Here is a 23295-nt window from a genome sequence, read left to right on the forward strand (position 1 = left end):
GGTGAGTAATAGCAAGTGCTTCACTCCCGCTCCGTGGTCACATGACACAAACGAATCCTCAAGGCAAAAAATTTGCATCCAGGATTTTTTTATTTTTTTTGTCTAATTAATTGATTCAATCGAGTAATCGTTTCAGCCTTTCAGTCATCAACACATTCTTATCGAGTCGTTGCTTGGAATAAAATAATATAGAAACAATATTCAAAAATCTCTTTATTCATACAGAGAAAATGATACATAGAAGGACAACAGGCAAAAGGTTTGTGGTCTCTTGTCAGATCCGGCGGTATGCTAATCACGCTCTGCTAATGCTACCAGGTGAACATCAATCTCGGCTTCTGTGAGAATTCTGAAATACACAAAATATTACACAATTATACATATGCAGTATTAAAGTAAAACTGTCATTGCATAAAATTACAGTACACCCCCCCCCCCCCTCCTACACACACACACACCAACTAAAATAATATATCTAAACAGATTCCTGAGGCTACGGCCACACGGTCCGGTTTCCTGATGCAGTTTTGGAAGCCAAAATCAAGTGGATCATAAAAGGAGATAAAGTACTAAAGGGGTTATCTGAGTTGAGCCGCAATCCTGTGTGGCAACCACTTTCGGGATTACTGGGTACTTGATCCTAGACTGGAGTTAGAACCTGCAGGACATGCTGAATCTCCTGCCACAGTGCTAGCAAGAAATTATAATTCACACATGTGCTGTGGGTTCTGACGCAAGGCTAGGATCACGTGCCAAATGTATGGTATGTGATGCCGCATGGGATTGCAGCACAACCTGGATAACCAATTTAAGGACAGATACAACCTCTTTTTCAAAATCCCTCTTGGCTTTCAAAACTGCATCACGAAACCTCCATTAGGCGGATTAGCTGCTGTTTTTTTCGGCCCGGATTCTTGTGCGGAAAAATGCTGCATAATACAGTACCAGCAAAGTATGAGATCAAATAAATCTTGTGTACACCGTTTTTTTTTGTTCTGAGCAGAAACTGACTTGCTGTGTGGATTTTGAAATCTGCGACATGTCAATTCTTAGTGCGGTTCTTTCGTGACGATTTCACCATTTTCAATATAAGGTTGAGATCTGCAGCATAACTGCTTTAAATCTGCCCCCAAAACAGCAAGTAATACATGAATGAAAATACTCTCCAAAACCACACTAAAAACCACGTTAAAGAAAAAAAAAAAAACTGATGTGGATTTCCCATCAGGTTTTTTTTCAGCACTGAAAAAAATATAAAAAAAAAATTGTGTTAACAATCCCTTAGGGTGCCTTCACATGCAGCAGATTTTGTTGCAGAAATTTTCTGGGACTGAAAATCTGCTTCATTCACTTGAATGAGGCTTGCAGAAATCCATGTGCTTGCTGCAAAATCCACCCCATTAATTTGAATGGAACTGGTTTTCAGTTGCAGAAAGTTTCTTCAACAAAATCTGCTGTGTGTCAAGGCACCCTTAGAAGTGATAACTTGCCAGGACTGTTGAGACCCTCACCAATCCAAACAAAGGGTCCCAGAAAAATGTTTCCAGGGCTCCCGACCTGCTGGATAAACAAGGTGGCGTTGCATCTTACTAACAAAATCCTTATCTACAGCTAATATGCGCCACTACAGCCTGCAAAGACCACAAGTACAATTACAACATCCCATGAGAATGTGTTTTGAACGAAACAAACCTGAATTTTGGATCCTGAAGGGTCACTACACCAACCTCAAGCTCAGACGGTTTGAAATCAATGGAAAGAACGGTGGAGAGACAAGAGATGGCCGTCTAAGATTAGAGACAACAAGGTGCAAAGTTAAAAAGATTAATTTCCTGAAACATACAAAAAAAAACTCCTATTTGTTAGTTTATGCTCTAACTTTATAACAACATTAATTCATGACAGGCAATACAAATAAAGGCTGAGATTTACTAAGGTGTCTGAGGCAAGCTGGCACATCTAGGGTTTTTATGCACCTCATATAGATTATACTTGCCCTATACCATTGCACAGGAGTCGGACCAAGAGAAATGGTGGTGCACTTAACACACCACACTATCGAGCTAAAAAATGCATGCCCAAGCGTCTATCAGTGGTATGGGCTCATATTACACTACATGTCGTGGCAGTCTGTGTGCAAGCTCCTGAGGCATATAGCAGGAAAAACATGTCTTTTGCAACTCTCACCTCAATGCTTTGCTCAAACGTCCAATCAAATTTCTTCTTCACTTTCTTTTCCAGAAAACTGGTAGCTTCTGTCTGTTTCACACCAGCTGTGGTAGCTTTGAAGCCACAATAATATCCAGCAGGATCACACTTGTAGACCTGAGGTCCATTTTCTTCATCTACTCCAATTAGGATCATACCTGAATGAAAGTAGACAAAAGATGTAAAGAAACACACAAAAATGTGCACAATCCTAGATCAGAGATTAGAAACCTCTGGCACTAGCAGTCCCAGCATGCACACTTGCATGGCTGTTCTAAGAACTCCCATAGAAGTGAATGGGAGCATGCTGGGAGTTGTACTTTCACAACAGCTGGGGAGCCAAAGGTTGCTGACCCATGTTCTAGAGTTATGGATACAAAACCGTACCAGTCATGCTATCACATATGAAATACTTACAGCAGCCCAGTGGCCTCATTTCTGCATTTTGTGTGTACACTTGGGAGATGTCAGCAATTCGTTTGCAAAGCATATCGACTGGGATCTCATAACCGTACTTGTACTTCCAGTTGGCAGCTTCATAGCGGGCTCTCTGCACTTGAGACCTGCTGTCCGCTGAAAACAGAAAAATCACATATTGTTATATATTTATACTCGCCACCACATTTGGGGCTCCGTTTTTAATATACGGGTGAATCACCTACTGTTAGATGGCCACTAAATGGTTAAAAAACCTAGACAAGCTTAAACTCCCTTAAAAGAGGACCTTCTATGGATCCAGACTTTATAAGATAAGTAGCACGTTAGGTAGAGCATAACGCAGGGATCCTAAAGTACTTAATATTATTTCTGGGCGCCGCTCCATTCGCCCACTGTGCCTTCCGGTATTTTCCCCGCTGAGTATGCTAATTACTAGCACCGGAACAGGGAGGAGGAGACGCCAGAGTTTCTCAATGGGCGTCTCCTTCTCCCTGGCTGTGACGCTCTGCGCTGCGATTGGACAATGCTACAACCAGGGAGAAGGAGACGCCCATTAAGAAAGACTCCGATACACCTCATTATAATAGAAGGCGCCAAAATCAACAGGGGGCCACAGCGGATGAACAAAAACAAAAAACAGCCATGGCATGAGTGGGGGCCGCCCTATAAGGTAACACCCTAATTAGAGTTTTGCAAAACTGATGAAAGGTCCTCTTAAAATCACCCCCAACCACCATTCTTTGCGCCACTTCCTGCTCATATCGCAACACAGCATGATGTGGCAGGGAATGACGCTCAGCAAATTAGTGATTGCGTCAAAACATCAGCAGGAAGCAGTACACAGCAGGGACCCATGGGACACTGGAATGGCAATTTGATTTATTTTGGCTTTTTACTGGAATAGCCTATTGGCAGCAGCAGGGACTTACAGATAATCTGGCTTTGTAGGAACATTGGTAGCGAAGATTAATTTGGCTTCTAATGGTTAAACCTGCTAGTGCCCTGCTATAAGTAATCCTGCAAAACTATACAGTTTACAAATAATGGACTGAAATGTTAAAGATAAAGCAACAGATATGGAGAAGGACGTCAAGTGTCATCCTCACCTGTCATCCCTGTCATCACACAGCCAATGTTCTCCGTGATCTGGAATAAATGGGTCACCGTGTTGTTGTCCAGCAACTTGTCCTGCATCAGTATTTTAAAAAAAAGAATAATAGGTACAGTCATTTCGTTCAATACCAGTACTACTAACTACAGTAATACCAAGCCTAAAGATGCTCATACACAAGATAACAGATGATAGACCAGTCATTATGGACAGCATCCGTCAGGTTAGAAAATTCTGTCTGTGGTTAGAAAATGTTGCCACTGTGCAAACCCCAGGTGTCAGCATTTAAAAGGGGTTTTTGAATAAAATATTGATCTGTGGCCTCTTTCTAGGCCTGTGATGTCATGCTCACTGGTTACATGGCCTATTTGCAGCCCAGTCCCATTCAAATTAATGGGCCTGGGCTGCAATACCAAACACAGCCTCTATACAGAGTACAGCGCTGTGCTTGGTATGCCGCGAGGAGATCGCAGCGCCCTTCTGAGTACTGCGGCCCTTTCAAACTGGTGGGTTGACTGGGAGTCAGACCCCTCCAATTTCATATTAATGACCTATGCTTAGTGTTTTATGCTGCTAGTGTTATCACTGTATGAACAATCCCATCGACGACTGTTTCTCCACTTAAAAGCATCTTCAACAACTACAAGGACCAGCCTAGACTGTATTATAATGGTACTGATTGGTTCTGTCCCTTTAATTCTGTTCACTTTTATTATTACCATTCTGTGTAATGATGTGCTTTGTAATATAGTACCCATCCCCCATTGTGCTGATAAGAACACATTCCTGAGTAATCTCAGAGACATGCATGCTGCTCACTGAAGGGGCTAAAAGGTTTAAAATCTGTGACACACATACATTTAGGAGACCAAGAACTTCATCTTAGGTACGATGTAAGCATTGACTTGCCCCATCTCTTGTACACCCAGTGACGTCGGTCATGTGTTATAACGTGGTAGAAAGCTATGTGTTATAGCATGATCGACAGAGTCTTCACCCCATTTAGGCTAGTGATATATTTACTTTTTATTTTTCAGTATGTGATTTGTTTGTGTTATCTTCTATTTAATCACACTTAGAAAATATATTTATTCATTTAGCCTGCAGAAGATTATTCATTCTCAAATCTTTTGAATTCACGTTACGTAGCAGTAGACATAAGGTAATAAAGATAACACAAGCAAGTGGAGTTTGTCTGCCACATGCCATCAACGAGGATTTGCAGTTGAAATACGTAATATATGGACATTATTTAACAGTGAGGTGAAATATATATTTTCTACATTGGCATGGATTATTTATGTCCTCCCTGTTCTATTACACAATAAAAATCAAACCCAGACTGGCTTCCTGTGACATTGGCTCCACTGTGCGTATGTCTAAAATAGAAAGACTGTAGGACTTGGTGATAAGTTACATGATTATATGGTTGTCAGACATCTTCCTCATTCAAGAACGATTGTGAATGCTATTATTTGTGCAGTCGTACGTCATAACTAAGATTTGGTATCCTCCAGTAGTATCATGTGGTAGGAAGAACGTGTAACGTACAGCGGCTCACCCCTGTTGCGTATGGGTAGGTGCTCACCCTCAGGTCCTACCCTCAGGACCCAGAAGAAATAATGGAGAATAAGAAAAATGAGGGGGCACACTCAAGAGGGATCACTGGATAAAGTGTAGATAATTGTGTTTAATAATATTTTAAGAACATACCCTTAAAAGCATTAAAACATACATAAAACAAAAACAAAAAGTGCAAGATTTCACTGGTAGTATTAATCTCAGTGAGAGTTATTTCCACAGAGGTATAGGATTAAGGCCTGTGACGTTAGAGCGATAGTATCAGCCCTATGGCTCAGTCCTAGTGGAGCGCTGATGATGTTAATGTCTCTTTATCCAGTATGCTGAGTATGCAGCAGTATATATCAAATTGGAGACTGTGCTCCCGTGTTTAACAAGATGTATGGCAGGTTGGAGACTATGCTCCCGTACTTACAGTCTCTTGTCGCTTGCGGTATTTCCGATCACCCCTCCTGACTGAATCCTCACAGCATTGATGTTTCAGGTTGCCGTACACTCACAGCGTCCCGTGCAGTGTGTTCGGTCAAGACGTGGCGTCCCACGTGACCTAGTAGTCTGGGGTGCCGGCTAAACGCTGAGCTGACGTCACTGGATTGATATTGCACTGACGTCAGTACTGTGCGACTCGTGCTCCGGTTTGATGCAGGAGAAAGATCTCGTATAGCGATGTCTTTAAAGTATAGATGTTTCTTGTTTTTTCCTGGAATCCACGCTCACTCTGTCTCTGCCAGACGCGTTTCTGGGTCATACACCCCTTCCTCATTGGCCACTGAGGAAGGGGTGTATGACCCAGAAACGCGTCTGGCAGAGACAGAGTGAGCGTGGATTCCAGGAAAAAACAAGAAACATCTATACTTTAAAGACATCGCTATACGAGATCTTTCTCCTGCATCAAACCGGAGCACGAGTCGCACAGTACTGACGTCAGTGCAATATCAATCCAGTGACGTCAGCTCAGCGTTTAGCCGGCACCCCAGACTACTAGGTCACGTGGGACGCCACGTCTTGACCGAACACACTGCACGGGACGCTGTGAGTGTACGGCAACCTGAAACATCAATGCTGTGAGGATTCAGTCAGGAGGGGTGATCGGAAATACCGCAAGCGACAAGAGACTGTAAGTACGGGAGCATAGTCTCCAACCTGCCATACATCTTGTTAAACACGGGAGCACAGTCTCCAATTTGATATATACTGCTGCATACTCAGCATACTGGATAAAGAGACATTAACATCATCAGCGCTCCACTAGGACTGAGCCATAGGGCTGATACTATCGCTCTAACGTCACAGGCCTTAATCCTATACCTCTGTGGAAATAACTCTCACTGAGATTAATACTACCAGTGAAATCTTGCACTTTTTGTTTTTGTTTTATGTATGTTTTAATGCTTTTAAGGGTATGTTCTTAAAATATTATTAAACACAATTATCTACACTTTATCCAGTGATCCCTCTTGAGTGTGCCCCCTCATTTTTCTTATTCTCCAGTATCATGTGGTAGTTGAGAATGGCATCTATGTAGAAGTGAATGCCAAGCCAAATACATGCCAGCCATTTCTTATTGCCCAAGGCTGAAACAATCAAGTGAAGTGTATGTGAAGCTACTGTGTGCACTTTACTTACCGGTACTTTCCTTTGTGTCACGATGATGGCACAATCCTTGCCCCGGACTGCCACCGATGTGAGGCCTCCTTGGTTGATGGCTTTAAATGCATATTCTATATAAAAAAAAAAAAATAAAAAAAAAGGGTTAAGAACTGTGCTGTGATTTGTCTACGCAATAAACATATGCACCCTAGTGGTACAGATGTGCGATGGCGATACAAGAAAACGCTACAGTGACCCTTTAAGAAATGAGTGAAATATCAAATTGATCTTTCCGTTATTCAAATAATATGAGGTTTGAGGTTGCAAGAAAAAACTTAAAGGCTTAAAATATGAAAAAGACAGACTTAGGGGCAGATTTAGTGGCAAACTGCACATTGGCGATTTTTTATATGCAAAGATTTTTGCTCAAGCGGCATTTCTTCACTGGCCTTGCCATTTTCCCCAAAAATGGGAGTGGTAAGGGTGGCGGGTCCAGGGGCCCAACTACATTTATCATATTTTATGCCAGTTTTGGGGCATTGAAAAAACACTGAAATCTACTGCAGCCAGGGGAGATATCAGTAATGGACGCACAGCCTGCATAAGTTATGACGCGGCGTATGCCACCACTTTATACTAAATCGGACCTTTAGTCTTACTATTATCAACACCATCCTGTTCCCTCAGCGTCATTTGCAGACCTATCGCTCATTTATATATATAGCACCGACTCCACAGCGCTTTACAGACATTATCATCACATAAAATTTACGTGATGACGTACTGAACATGGAGAGGACCTGCTATCATCGTCGCCTGATACTGCTTGGATGTCACGCCATGTACATTTAATAAGCAGAGAGGATTGGGAGTAGGAACAAAGCAGTGATGATAAAGTAAAGAGGTACTCCGGCTATAAGAAATTAACCGTCATACCGATTGCAAGAACACCGTACCCCAAAATTAATGGAGCAGATGTTTGAGCATGCACCGTGCTGCTCCATTCATTTGGGGTACTGGGCCCCAACCAATGGTGTGGTTAATAGTTACGCTCTATCTTAACCTAAATACCCCTTTAAATAGTGATGGGTGATTCAGTTAGGGTGCATTTTAATATGTGTATTACAGCCGCAAAATCTCAGCCCGATCATGGGTCTAAGGATCTATGATGCTCTAAGTTTGGATCATCAGACCCGTGGTCGGACTGTGGCATGGACGCTAACATGTGCTCACTATGGATGAGCGAACTTGTGTTTTCAAGTTCAGCGTATAAGGTTCGGGTTATGTAAGAGTGCCGTTATGGATTCCATAATGAAATTCTTAGATAACTGAAACCCGAACTATTTACGCCAAACTTGAAAACACGAGTTCGCTCATCCTTAGTGCTCACAGCTTTACCTTTTCAGCTCACCATTGACTATGATCTTCGCGATTACTGGTTTAGCAAGCAAATGGCTTTTACCCAAGTACATATGTGTAAACTGTCTTGCCAGAAAACATGCCCCTCAGCATTAATCTTTATCATTTTGGAACGTGTTCCCACCTAATGCAAGACTAGGCTGAAATGTGTTGCTTCCTATCCACAGAAATCATGTCTTCTACATGTATAAAATAGGCAAGGTGGTCGGCGGCGACACAGGAGATCACCGAGAGCTCATGAGAAGGAGGTATTAGAATATGAAGGAAGGAGAATTTAAGAAAAACCTCTCCAACCCCCAAGCAGAAGTACAATAGGCTGGGAGAACCTGTTGAGCTTCAGAGGTTACTCCGACATAACTACAAGGAGATACCGTACTCCCGGAACTACAGCGCTTTACTACCATTGTTGGCACTTTTCCAGGGGATTTTCTGAAACCCTCCTTAAAAAAATAAAATAAAAAAATGCTGCAAAAGAAAGTAATATAGACTCAAGTTCAAAGTCTATAAAGCTTCTTTATAAGTACAAGAAAAGCTATGTATTTAGCAGGCACATTCCAAGACTAGAGTTTACTCAGCAGTGGAAAATAAAACTAGAATTCAACAACAACAACAAAAAACAACTAAAACATAGTTGTAATAAAGTGATCCTGACTGATCAACCACCCAGGGGTATAGATACAGCAGATTCAAGGAAGAAAGAAACCATATTTAACCAAAAAAATGTATTATGTTATTTTTCATTTTCCATGTCAATATCTATATTTAAAAAAAAAAGGCATAAAATCCAGCAGTTTCGCACTAGCCACTAAGCCTAATAATAGGTGATTCTTGGTCTGTACAGATCACTTTACTGCAGTTACCTGCTCATCTGTCATCCTACTTCTGCCTGTAACAATATCACCTGTGTGTATAGATAAGACAGGGACCACCATTCACAATTGGTGATTTTCAAAGCTTATGTATTCCTTCCTTGTACAATGACCTCTGTACAGGTCACAGAGCATGCCCAGAAAACTGCCATAGAAGTCAATGAGGTCTTTCCAGACCATTGTGTCTATGGCCCATGGGGCTGCAGTAAAGCAGTTTTCTTAATGCTTTCTAACAGGGGGTTCAGACCTGAGCGTTCTGAAACGAGCGCTCTGTATGCGCGATTGTACGGGCGTTTACAATCGCGCATACAGAGACAGGCGTGCACACATTGTCGCGCGTTCCCGAATATCTATGTGCGGGACCGCGCGACAAACGCCCCAAAAAAAGCTCAAGAACTTGTTTGAGCGTCGGGCGTTTTACAGCGCGATCGTACGCGCTGTAAAACGCCCAGGTGAGAACCATTCCCATAGGGAATCATTGGTTTCTCCGTGTTGAGCGTTTTACAGCGCGTAGGAACGCGCTGTAAAACGCTCAGGTCTGAACTTAGGGTAAATGCGGTTAAGAACAGCTAAGGCTACTTTCACACTAGCATTTACATTTTCCGGTATTGAGATCCCTAGGGGCTCAATGCCAGAAAACAAAACGCGTAAGTTTTGTCCCTATTCATTGTCAATGGGGACAAAACTGAACTGAACAGAATGGAATCCTCCAAAATGCATTCCGTTCCGTTTAGTTGCGTTCCCAGACCAGAGAGCAAACCGCAACATATTGTAGTTTTTTTTCAGTCCTGGGATGCGGAGCAAGACTGATCCGGCATGACCCCCAATGCAAGTCAATGGGGATGGATCCGGAGGAACGAGGGCTGATGCACTTGGGCCGATCGCACAGTGAGGAACGAAGGGTGTTGGGGACTGATGGTAGGGGGTCTGATGAGTTTTTATAAAGGAAAACAGTCTATTAATTCATTTTCTTATTAGACTACTTGATTAATTGTAAAAAATAATTGATAGAATACTTGATTTCTAAAATAATCGTTTACTGCAGCCCTATTCAGCACACAACCTCAGAGGGGCACTTATTTTTGTAAATGTCTTTACACAATACCATCGGTGATCATGGCTAGCCTGCAAGCTCTAAAGAGGGCAGATGTGGCTGCTGTGAGCGGACTTTTTGACTTTTCTTAAGATTTACGACCGACTGGAAGAGGAGGCCACTTTTTATATTGATAAATAAGTTTGGGAACTGTAAAGAGAGAACATCCTTACAGAATTAAGACAGAAACTGAAAGACTGAATGCTAATGGTTTATCACGACGGGGAAACGCTGCCGACGTCACTTCTCAACAAATGCAAATGGAAAAGTAACAAGAGAAGGAAGTAAGAGGAGATGCAACCTGCCTGGTGTCACAGATCATTTCCACCAGCCGACAAACCCCCAGGGTTTCCAGAACTTACGTAGGGTTGGGCAAATCTCAGCGCCATTTATTACTGCCGACCAACTTTATCTGCAGTTTTCTCTTAACACCTATAAAAAGTGATATTGATCACCCAAAAAAAAAAAAAAAAAAGTATAACTAGCGGCTGAATATTACAGTAGGCTCTACCGTACCCTATAGAAATGACACCAGGCTAATCTCATACCGAAGACGTATCATTATGCACACTATGATTTTTATAACAGTAACATCTGCTGTACTGAGCGTGTCCTTGTAGAGGTGTAATTCATGTGCATACAAGCCAGGGGGCGCCTCCAGGATGGCTGGTTCACTTTCACTTCTACACAGTCTTGGATTTCTTTAACATTTTTTTTATTTATTTAACCCATGCAGGGCTCTTTCTGTAACTCTTGAGTGATAAGAGCTGAGCGCAGACTGTATACAGCCAACCTCGCCATTCAGTCTGCGGTCACCCTTCCCAATAGGCGATAGACCAAGAGTTGTGACCCTTGACATTCACCGTGTATCCTGAGCACATGACCTAAATCAGCATATGCCTTTAACCACTTAATACCAAGACCATTATTAACTATTTTGTACACTGGTGTAGAGCTGCACACTACTGTATTCGGTTTGCGATCCGCGAAATACGGATACGGTCTGTTTGCGTCTCGCACTTTTCGTGGGCCCAATTGTAGAAACTGAGAAGAATAGGGCATGTTGCATAAATTGCAGCACAGCTATGGAAAGCACACGGATGACACAGTTGCTGCTTCTATTACACAGCATATATTGTGCACTGTGTATACAGAGATCAACAAAAAAAGTGAGCCCAGTACAATAGACCTGCAATCAGATAGTGATTTATGATAGTCATTTCTGGTCCGGGAGACGTGGCTGACATCTCCACAGGTGACCAGTTATCTCCATTGTGCACCCATGAACACACCTCTCACTACAATATACAGGTAGTCCAGGATTATTATTATTTTATTATGGCAGGGATCAGCAACCTCCAGCTGTGTTGAAACTACGACTCCCAGCATGCTCACTTGCTCGACTGTTCCCAGAACTCCCATAAAAATGAATGGAGAATGCTGGGAATTGTCGTTTCACATCTGGAGTGCCAGAGGCTGCTTGACCCCTGTTTTATGGGTTTTGGGCCATATTGGGGTGCCTGTACACAAAGCGGCCTGGCCTAGGGTTCCGATGGTTACTGGGCTGCATCTGTAGTTACCATTTATTTTATTTTTTTAAACTGTAGGTTTTTATTAGCACATTACCTGCAAATTTTTCAATAATACAGAAATAAAGAAAAACAAAGGGATCCAGCATAGTTGGTACAGAGCCCACAGTGGACCATTGAGATGTAAAAAAGGCACAGAGACAGCGCATACAGAAGTACAAATACCAAGACTACGTCTAATAATGGATCACAAAAAACTCAGGACACCGGATAAGACAACGGACAGAACACAAAGGGAAAGGGACGGATAGGGGAGAGTAAGAACAGGGATGATGGGGGGGGGGGGGGTCTTTAGGGGGATATCGAGTAGGTATTCCATGGAAGCCAGATTGCTTGGAACTGTTCCACAGTGTTGTTAAGGAACGCCACGAGATAGTCTATGGACCTGAAGTCACGGACCCTTGCCAGTAGAGTGGACTTGGTGGGAGGGGTAGTCCGTTTCCAGGATTTAGAGATCAAGGTTTTGTAGTTACCATTTTAAGCAATAGCATGTACAGGAGACCCCCGAAAATTACCAGTAACCTCACAGCAGTTCCTGTGCCAGGACTGCACCTTGTACGGGAGCCCTAAGGCTGGTTTCACAAATAAGGCCCAGATTTGCTAAGCCTGTTGATGGCATAGGCTTAGACCGGCTGTCTAGACCGGCATCAGATTTATCTCAAGGACTCAGGCTGGAGGATAGATGTGGGCAGGGATACACACTTCTCTCTGACTCTATACCAACTATTACTTGGCTTAGTTTAAGAGAATTTTACACCAGAATTTGGGTGTAATTTTTGTGCTAAATGTTAACACCTTGGGGTCCACCCCTTTTAAAGGAAGTTGGGGGGAAAAAAAAGTGTAGAAACCATAGTTGACCCAAAATTGTTTAGACAGACTCTAGGAGCAGGCATACTAGTATATCTGACCCTGTTTTTTTTTTTGGCTGAATTTTTTTAGGTTACTGTAAAGTCTATGAGAATAACCATAAAGCGTATTTGTATGATAAATGTGGCCCAGCGTGTATTTGCACTAAGCCACTAAAACACAATCTGCACTCTGGGAAGCAGTTCTAATGACAGAATGTGTCTCTGAACGTCATGAAAAGGAGAATTCACACTACCGTATTCTGTTTTGCGGTCTGCATCTGGTCCAAAAATTCAGTTGTGTGAATGAACCCTAAGGGCGAGATTTTCGCGCGGGTGCAATGCGTGATGTGAATGCACTGCACTCTCACTGAATCCAGACCCATTAACTTCAATGGCGCTGTGTACATAAGCAATGTTTTTCACGCATCACTTGTAATAAGATAAATAAGATAAACAATAATAAATAAAAAAAATTGGTATAGCCACGTCCGAAAAAGTCCAAACTGGGGGCTGCGGTAATATGGCTGTAGTATGTAGGGACTAAGATCCATATGGGAAGCACCAGTCATTAGTAAATGACCCCCAATGTTTTATTTGACTGAAAGGCATCTTTCTGATGCCAAGGTGCCCTTCCTGACATTGTGCACCTATGATGGGCACATTCTGAACAACCCACTTATCAGAGTATTCCGCTAGGATGTCCCATTTTCTATAGGAGAGGTGAAGATGGCTGATCACTGCTATCTCCAGATGAGAGTGACGGCGATGTACGGTCTGCAAAATGCGGAACGCACATTGCCGTTGTCCATGTTTTGCGGATGGACATGTGAATGGACCCTAATACCTGAGCTATTTTGGGCCTTATTGACCAGAATGATATAGATAGATAGATAGATATACACACAAAAGGTTTTATTTAATTTATGACAATTTTTTTAATAGTACCTATGCCACATATCGTCTTCAAGTTACAGGAGAAAACAGCCCTGAAGAGTGACAACTGCCACATTCAGGGAAGACGAGACCCCCAGCCATCAACACTCTTAACAGATACAGCGGTGCGGCTGTGTATACAGTCATCAGAAACCTTAAAGTCTATATACACCTGAGGTAAAAATATGATTTTTTAATTGGTCTTCATTAAAAATATGGAGTCCTTTTCTCTGTACTGAACTGTGATGCTCTAGTAGCAGGATCTGAATTTTCTCTCTCTTCCCACAGGCAGGGAGCTGACAGGCTCCTTATCTCTGCTCTGCGCTCCGCACATTATAAACACTCATTATAGCTCAGTTCTTATCTTACCGATAAGCCTACATGCACACAAACGTTTGTGTTTTGCAGTCCACAAATTGCGGATCCACAAAAAAACATTTTTTTTTTTTGTTGGAGGATGCATTATAACAATGCCTATCCTTGTCCGCAGAACGGACAAGAATTGGACATGTTCTATTTTTTGGGCAGGGCTACGGAACTGAGCAACTTTTGCGGCCTATTAAAGTGAATAGGTCTGCACCTGAGCCGCAAAAACTGCGGCTCGGATGAGGAACCAAACCACGTTTGTGTGCATGTAGGCTAAAAATGTGGCTTAAATAAGTGCTAATTACCTTTTAGCAAATTAAAGATTTAGAGGTTATTAGATGACGAGTGAAAAGTAAAATTCAAACAGCTAGACAGTTAACCCTTTGCAACAGAACAACTCAATAAAAGACCAATTGACCTTAATAAAGATCAATTTAAAAAAATAATTCTTTTTACGCCAAAATGAGTAAAATGCAATAATGAAAAAAATTTACCCCGAAGGTGTACGTAGCCTTTAAGGCTGTATTACACCTGCCAATTTTTGGGCAGATGATCGGCAACGAGTGTTCGTATGAACGTTCATTAGTGATAATCTTGTATTGTAATACTGTCGTCAACTGCCCCATTAACGAGCAAACGCTCGCTCATCGGGCAATTGTAAATTTTTAAGCACACTTAAAAATAGGGCTGCAACGATTAATCGATGTAATCGATTATATTCGATAACTGGATTCGTTGTCGACGAATCCAGTTATCGAATAATCGCCGATTCGTTGCTATTCGGGCGGTCGCTGCATCTTTATTTTACCTTTTTACAATGACGCTCCCGCTCCTGTAACAGCCAGGCAGAGCGGACGGCGGCGTTACGTCACTCACTCACGTGACGCACCTGCTCCGCCTCCTTCATTCATGAAGTGGGCGGAGCAGGCGCGTCACATGATTGAGTGACGTTACGCCGCCGTCCGCTCTGCCTGGCTGTTACAGGAGCGGGAGCGTCATTGTAAAAAGGTAAAATAAAGATGCAAGCATCGGGGCCGGGGCTGTTATGGGGAGGGGGGGGGGGGGGAGGATCTGTCTATGGCACTGCTATGGGAAGGGGGGTCTGTGTATGGCACTGCTATGGGAAGAGGGATCTGTGCACTGCTATGGGAAGAGGGATCTGTGCACTGTTATGAGGAAAGGGATCTGTGCACTGTTATGAGGAAAGGGATCTGTGCACTGTTATGAGGAAAGGGATCTGTGCACTGTTATGAGGAAAGGGATCTGTGCACTGTTATGAGGAAAGGGATCTGTGCACTGTTATGAGGAAAGGGATCTGTGCACTGTTATGAGGAAAGGGATCTGTGCACTGTTATGAGGAAAGGGATCTGTGCACTGTTATGAGGAAAGGGATCTGTGCACTGTTATGAGGAAAGGGATCTGTGCACTGTTATGAGGAAAGGGATCTGTGCACTGTTATGAGGAAAGGGATCTGTGCACTGTTATGAGGAAAGGGATCTGTGCACTGTTATGAGGAAAGGGATCTGTGCACTGTTATGAGGAAAGGGATCTGTGCACTGTTATGAGGAAAGGGATCTGTGCACTGTTATGCCCATAACAGTGCACATATCCCCCTCTCCATAACTGCGCCGTCCACAGATCCCCCATAACTGCGCCGTCCACAGATCCCCCATAACTGCGCCGTCCACAGATCCCCCATAACTGCGCCGTCCACAGATCCCCCATAACTGCGCCGTCCACAGATCCCCCATAACTGCGCCGTCCACAGATCCCCCATAACTGCGCCGTCCACAGATCCCCCATAACTGCGCCGTCCACAGATCCCCCATAACTGCGCCGTCCACAGATCCCCCATAACTGCGCCGTCCACAGATCCCCCATAACTGCGCCGTCCACAGATCCCCCATAACTGCGCCGTCCACAGATCCCCCATAACTGCGCCGTCCACAGATCCCCCATAACTGCGCCGTCCACAGATCCCCCATAACTGCGCCGTCCACAGATCCCCCATAACTGCGCCGTCCACAGATCCCCCATAACTGCGCCGTCCACAGATCCCCCATAACTGCGCCGTCCACAGATCCCCCATAACTGCGCCGTCCACAGATCCCCCATAACTGCGCCGTCCACAGATCCCCCATAACTGCGCCGTCCACAGATCCCCCATAACTGCGCCGTCCACAGATCCCCCATAACTGCGCCGTCCACAGATCCCCCATAACTGCGCCGTCCACAGATCCCCCATAACTGCGCCGTCCACAGATCCCCCATAACTGCGCCGTCCACAGATCCCCCATAACTGCGCCGTCCACAGATCCCCCATAACTGCGCCGTCCACAGATCCCCCATAACTGCGCCGTCCACAGATCCCCCATAACTGCGCCGTCCACAGATCCCCCATAACTGCGCCGTCCACAGATCCCCCATAACTGCGCCGTCCACAGATCCCCCATAACTGCGCCGTCCACAGATCCCCCATAACTGCGCCGTCCACAGATCCCCCATAACTGCGCCGTCCACAGATCCCCCATAACTGCGCCGTCCACAGATCCCCCATAACTGCGCCGTCCACAGATCCCCCATAACTGCGCCGTCCACAGATCCCCCATAACTGCGCCGTCCACAGATCCCCCATAACTGCGCCGTCCACAGATCCCCCATAACTGCGCCGTCCACAGATCCCCCATAACTGCGCCGTCCACAGATCCCCCATAACTGCGCCGTCCACAGATCCCCCATAACTGCGCCGTCCACAGATCCCCCATAACTGCGCCGTCCACAGATCCCCCATAACTGCGCCGTCCACAGATCCCCCATAACTGCGCCGTCCACAGATCCCCCATAACTGCGCCGTCCACAGATCCCCCATAACTGCGCCGTCCACAGATCCCCCATAACTGCGCCGTCCACAGATCCCCCATAACTGCGCCGTCCACAGATCCCCCATAACTGCGCCGTCCACAGATCCCCCATAACTGCGCCGTCCACAGATCCCCCATAACTGCGCCGTCCACAGATCCCCCATAACTGCGCCGTCCACAGATCCCCCATAACTGCGCCGTCCACAGATCCCCCATAACTGCGCCGTCCACAGATCCCCCATAACTGCGCCGTCCACAGATCCCCCATAACTGCGCCGTCCACAGATCCCCCATAACTGCGCCGTCCACAGATCCCCCATAACTGCGCCGTCCACAGATCCCCCATAACTGCGCCGTCCACAGATCCCCCATAACTGCGCCGTCCACAGATCCCCCATAACTGCGCCGTCCACAGATCCCCCATAACTGCGCCGTCCACAGATCCCCCATAACTGCGCCGTCCACAGATCCCCCATAACTGCGCCGTCCACAGATCCCCCATAACTGCGCCGTCCACAGATCCCCCATAACTGCGCCGTCCACAGATCCCCCATAACTGCGCCGTCCACAGATCCCCCATAACTGCGCCGTCCACAGATCCCCCATAACTGCGCCGTCCACAGATCCCCCATAACTGCGCCGTCCACAGATCCCCCATAACTGCGCCGTCCACAGATCCCCCATAACTGCGCCGTCCACAGATCCCCCATAACTGCGCCGTCCACAGATCCCCCATAACTGCGCCGTCCACAGATCCCCCATAACTGCGCCGTCCACAGATCCCCCATAACTGCGCCGTCCACAGATCCCCCATAACTGCGCCGTCCACAGATCCCCCATAACTGCGCCGTCCACAGATCCCCCATAACTGCGCCGTCCACAGATCCCCCATAACTGCGCCGTCCACAGATCCCCCATAACTGCGCCGTCCACAGATCCCCCATAACTGCGCCGTCCACAGATCCCCCATAACTGCGCCGTCCACAGATCCCCCATAACTGCGCCGTCCACAGATCCCCCATAACTGCGCCGTCCACAGATCCCCCATAACTGCGCCGTCCACAGATCCCCCATAACTGCGCCGTCCACAGATCCCCCATAACTGCGCCGTCCACAGATCCCCCATAACTGCGCCGTCCACAGATCCCCCATAACTGCGCCGTCCACAGATCCCCCATAACTGCGCCGTCCACAGATCCCCCATAACTGCGCCGTCCACAGATCCCCCATAATAGTGTCGTCCACAGATCCCCCATAATAGTGTCGTCCACAGATCCCCCATAATAGTGTCGTCCACAATTTGTTTTAATATGGCCTTTGAACATAATTTTTCAAGTAAGATCATATAAACCTCTCTGTTTTGTAATTTTGTCGTTTTTCCCGATCGTAGAAATTAATCGGCAACTAATCGATTATTCAAATAATCGTTAACTGCAGCCCTACTTAAAAATCATTGTTTGCCGGCGGCTTATCATGCTTTCTAATTACGATCTGCTGCCGGCAAACCTTTAGACAGCTTGGGGACGAGCGATGGCATAGCGACCGCTCCTCCCCACAATAGCTTGCTCAATCAGCCTTTATTCTAGTGCTGCTGTGCACAAAGTGGCTTTTGGCAGAAATCATACTCTGAAATCCCTATGGAATTCCCTTGTGGCACAAAAGTTTCTGTTTAGGGATTGAAAATCCATGTTAGGGAATAAGATTAGTAACAGGACTTTTTGTCACATGTATTCTGCTTGGAAACTGTGGTGTGCGGCCTCATCAGCCCTACTGAATGCGGCAAATGCACATGCAGACCGGTGGCAGTTATGTGCAAACTCATCTGCGCATTTCTGCTGCATATTATTCTGAGGGCTGTTTTACACGAACATGATCACTCCGGGAGGAATGGGCAGTGGGATTGCTGGATCTCCTAGGTCAGAGCTCGTCCTCTGAACTGAATGTATCAGTGATTTATGATGCTGTCAATTCATATCATGACGATGCAATTTCAGTACAAGAGATCTGTGATCAGATATAAAGAATACCATTGGTTCAGGTGACTGGGGTCGGAGATCCGGCAGACACGCAGCCCATCGATCATGTTCATGTAAAAAAGCCCTAATACAAAAATCCGCCACATGCACATACCCTGTGCCATACTGATGGTCATTACACGGAGTCTGTCACCTCATTTTCACCAATACAACTAACAGCATTGCCCCACAGAAGATTGCTGACACATTCCAAAATTAGCTGGGTGTCATTATTCCTTGTGCAGGAAAAATACTTATTTTACTAAAAACGGCTCCCAAGTGCCCAAAGAAAACCAGACTAAAGAGGAGGGGGGCTGCTTTAGGGTACTTTTACACTCGCGGCAGAGAATTCTGGCAGGCAGTTCCGTCGCTGGAACTGCCTGCCGGATCCGGCAATAGGGACGCAAACTGATGGCGTTTGTCAGACGGATCTGGATCCGTCTGACAAATGCATTGAAACACCGGGTCCGTCTTTCCAGTGTCATCCGGTATTACATTTTTTTAGCATTTTTAAAAGATCTGCGCATGCGCAGGCAGGAGAGACGGATCCGTTTTGCCGGAAGACTTAATGTCTGATCCGGCACTAATACACTTTAATGTAAATTAATGCCGGATCCGGCATTCCGGCAAGTGATCAGTATTTTTGGCCGGAGAGAAAACTGCAGCATGCTGCGGTATTTTCTCAGTCCAAAAAACTTAAAAGGGACTGAACTGATGCATCCTAAACGGAATGCTCTTCATTCAGATCGCATTAGGATAAAACTGATCAGTTCTTTTCCGGTATTGAGCTCCTGTGACGGTGTGTGAAAGTGCCCATAGCTGCTCATATCTTTGGATTGGTAGTAGCTAGAGCTATCACAGCATTGTATCCACTACAACGGAAGATATAGCTGTTAGAAATTGGGATGGCAGTGAATGCAGCCGAAAGTAAAAGTAATAACAGATTTCACTGCTTTCACTTCCAACTTGATTTCTAACAGCAATATCTTCCGAAATAGTGGATATAACGATGTATTGTTTGAAAGCTTGAAATGCCAGCTTTCAACACCAGCCCCATATCTCTACCAACTACCAACCCCTCTTCAGTCTGGTTTGCTTTGGGTACTTGGGAGCTGTTTTTCAGCAAAGTAAAAGCACTTTTCTGGACATGGAACACAGACACAGACTTGTAAGTTTGCAGTCTTCTGTAAGGCAATGCTGTAAGGGTACTTTCAAATGTCATACTTTTATTGCGGCCGAGTCTTGGGATGTTTGCCGTGCTGCAGAAACTCCAGCCCGCACCCATTATAGTCAATCGGGCCGGAGTGGTAGTCAGGGGGCACGCGTGCACTAGCGGCAGCACGGATCCGACAGGCTGTTCACCCGCTGGAACAGCCTGCCGGAGTTCCTTGCTGCTAGTGTAAAACTAACCTTAGTTATACAGGTAAAAAAAGGCCTGACAGACTCCCCAGCCGATCAGCTGCATGAGGAGACAATGCGCAGATGCCGTCTCTCTTCCTGTCTGCTGCGGCCTAGGGTCTTTGCCGGCATGTGCACAAACTGCGCGTGCCGTCTCCTCAAACAGCTTATCGTCGGTGGTGCTGGGTGTCGGATTCCCGCTAATCTAAAATTAAAGGGTTTCTGTGATGAGAAATAATGTTTTGTAGCTGACTGACAGCGATGTGCTAATGTCAGCAGTACATAACAGTGTGCTTTATAACTCCCTGCCTGCCGCCGTTCTCTTAAAATAAAGACTTTTAAAATATGCTAATGAGCCTCTAGGTGCTATTAGGGGTTGCTTCAGCACCTAGGGGCTCGGTCTACGCACCCTTTGGCACGCCCAGGTCCAGTTGATTGACTTTTGAGTTCTCCTCAGTGTCCCGTATATCCTGCGCCGTCCTGTTTACGGCACCTGCGCAGTGAGTGAAGCCAGCGCAGGTGCCGTCCCGTTTAGTATTCGGCACAGGCGCAGTGAGTGAAGGACGCGCTCCTGCTGCCGGCCTCACTCACTGCACAGGTGTCGTCCCGTTTAGTATTCGGCGCAGGCAGTAAAGGACGCGCTCGGAGTGCTTCCTTCACTCACTGCGCCGAATACTAAACAGGACGGCACAGGATTTACTGGACGAAGAGGAAAACTCGCCAGTCAATCAACTGGACCTGGGCGTGCCAAAGGGTGAGTAGACCGAGCCTCTAGGTGCTGAAGCAACACCCTAATAGCACCTAGAGGCTCATTAGCATATTTTAAAAGTCTTTATTTTAAGACAACGGCGGCAGACAGTTATAAAGCATACTGTTATGTACTGCTGACATTAGCACATCGCTGTCAGCCAGCTACATAAAGTTATTTACCATGACAGAAACCCTTTAATGACCTATCATGAGGATAAATCATCAATAGTAAGAGCATGGACAACCCCTTTAAGCTAGTTTCATACTAGTGTTGTGAGATGGGAACAGCCTGCCAGGTCTCTCTGGATCTGACATTGCCCGAAGCACCTGCGTTGCAGTCCTACCCCATTATACTATAATGGTGACCGGTGGAGATCTGGCAGCGTTTTTTGTCCGACCGATTCTCTGCACATTTGCCGGGTTGTGACCGGATCTCCACAAGTCCACATTATAGTGTAATGGAGTTGGACAGGAATGCAGTGGTGTCCTGCAATGCCAGATCCAGAGAGACCCGGCAGTCTATTCCCTGTCAGAACAGCCCAGCGGGTCTCACGACACTAGTGTGAAGCTAGCCTTACAGCTTCTCTGCAGCCCCATGTGATGCCCTGTGTGTGGTCCGATCCTGCTGTCATGTGTTACGCGCATCCCTCCTACAAGCAGTGGTGGACACAATATTAATTTAACCCCAATATGCATTTCCTAATTTACTGAATCATCATGACAAAGCAAATCTCCAGCAAATATGAATCCATGAGTTTGCCTATCCTAGCAAGCGTCCTGTTATATCTGATTCTGGGAAAGCTGGGTGACCGCCTCCATGTGAGCTGTCACAGCAGCCTAACCCATCACCCAGCTTTCCTAGATGCAGATCTGACTAGTTCTGCAGCGCAGATTGAGCAGTGGCAACTAACAATACATAACCAGGTGCAGTGCCTATGGGGGGGGCCTGAGAAAGCTGGGTGACCAGTACATGCGGCTTTATAATCAGGTGTGTATGGGCACATGCTTTTTAGTAACTTTGCATAGGGGCTGTGTAGTAATACCTCTCCATATACACCCACATGTAGGCTAAGGTGACCACTCCGTTAGACATGGGCCCAGCATGACACAGCAGCTGCGGGTGCAGGAGCGGTAACGACGGAACAGAGAAGGAGCCGCCTCTGGTTACTCACCCACTTGATAGAGTCTCCCTTCAGGGGAGAAGATGGTGATGTGCCGGTCAAAACCTGCGCTCGACCCCCGAGACATGACTACACAAAGATGCCGCTACTTCCCAGTCACTCAATGGAACGTGCGGCGCAGCCAATTCAGCGTAAGCCGAGCGTCATCATCCTGCGCGGAGTATGCGCCAATCACAAGCTGAGGTCTCACATCACGTGGCCGATGAAGTGTCATACTGCCGCCATATTTAGGTCGGGAAATATGCCCCAACCTGTTCAAATCGAAAATGAATGCACTGTATAATTAATATAAAAAGTGTCTGTCATACATAAGCTGCAGGCTGAAGGGCTATGATTGGTGCTTATAGTGACAATGCATGATATGTATGAGACCCAGGCTGGCACAATACTTTTTAAAGGGGAACATGTGGCTGTGTTTATTATGGGGGCACTCTGAAAATAGGTGCTCTGTGTGATGGTGAAGGTGCAGTGTGTGGAAGTGGGAGTTACTTTCTTCCCGTCTCAAGAACAAAATGCGTCTGACACATAACCAGGGGCGGATTGGCCATAGATCTTACAGGGAAATTTCCCGGTAGGCCAATGCTCAGGGGGCCGCCTTTGCCCTCCTCACAGCCGGCCAGTGGACGTTTTTGGGGATGTATTTTGAGCTGCTGGCAGAATTTTGTGATGGACTGTGGTATCTGGTTCTGTTGGGGTGGCATAATGTGCCACAATATGGTATTCCTGGCCCTGCCTTCATCAATTTGGACCCAACTACAAAACGGGGCCACTTTTAGTAATTTTTCCAGGGCCTATTTAAGTTTCCAGTCCGCCCCTGCACATAACTATCAGACTAATGCATTTTTAACCACGTTACCTCCTCACATATACTCCTGCTATGGATCTTTTATCTGTGGTCAAGCCGGAGGAGGCTCAAACATGTATAGCCTACTTAAAGGGGTTGTTTGAGATAAAAAAAAATATATAGTAACAAGCAGGAAAGGTGTTATAATAATAGATGTTATACTTACCAGTAGACGTCCCCTCTGCTCTAGGGCCCAGCTCT

The 23295-nt window shown here is 45.7% G+C and overlaps 1 protein-coding gene across 2 annotated transcripts; it reads right to left on the reverse strand.

The window, feature by feature from the left end:
- Positions 1 to 195: 195 nt before the first annotated feature.
- On the reverse strand, positions 196 to 22396 carry PSMA6 (proteasome 20S subunit alpha 6). Of its 2 annotated transcripts, none has more exons than XM_044271942.1 (7): positions 22242 to 22396; positions 6965 to 7059; positions 3753 to 3834; positions 2626 to 2781; positions 2188 to 2366; positions 1693 to 1787; positions 196 to 349 (listed from the first exon to the last, which is right to left on the reverse strand). In XM_044271942.1, exons 1-7 carry the CDS (start codon positions 22315 to 22317, stop codon positions 292 to 294), a joined length of 741 nt encoding a protein of 246 aa, XP_044127877.1. In that variant the 5' UTR covers positions 22318 to 22396; the 3' UTR covers positions 196 to 291. The 2 variants fall into 2 exon arrangements, with proteins under 2 accessions (XP_044127877.1, XP_044127876.1); XM_044271941.1 differs by having other exon boundaries at positions 3753 to 3840.
- Between the last annotated feature and the right edge of the window lie 899 nt (positions 22397 to 23295).

The sequence above is a fragment of the Bufo gargarizans genome, chromosome 11, assembly GCF_014858855.1.
Source record: "Bufo gargarizans isolate SCDJY-AF-19 chromosome 11, ASM1485885v1, whole genome shotgun sequence".
In the NCBI taxonomy this organism is placed as follows: Eukaryota; Metazoa; Chordata; class Amphibia; order Anura; family Bufonidae; genus Bufo; species Bufo gargarizans.

Excerpts from the sequence above, each read along its gene's own strand:
- PSMA6 (XM_044271941.1), bottom strand. The coding sequence starts at position 22,317 with ATGTCTCGGGGGTCGAGCGCAGGTTTTGACCGGCACATCACCATCTTC. Across the intron at positions 3,841-6,964 it reads TGACACAAAGGAAAGTACCG|ATGCAGGACAAGTTGCTGGA; the intron begins GTAAGTAAAGTG and ends TTTAAAATACTG. Across the intron at positions 2,367-2,625 it reads AATGAGGCCACTGGGCTGCT|GTATGATCCTAATTGGAGTA; the intron begins GTAAGTATTTCA and ends ACTTTCATTCAG.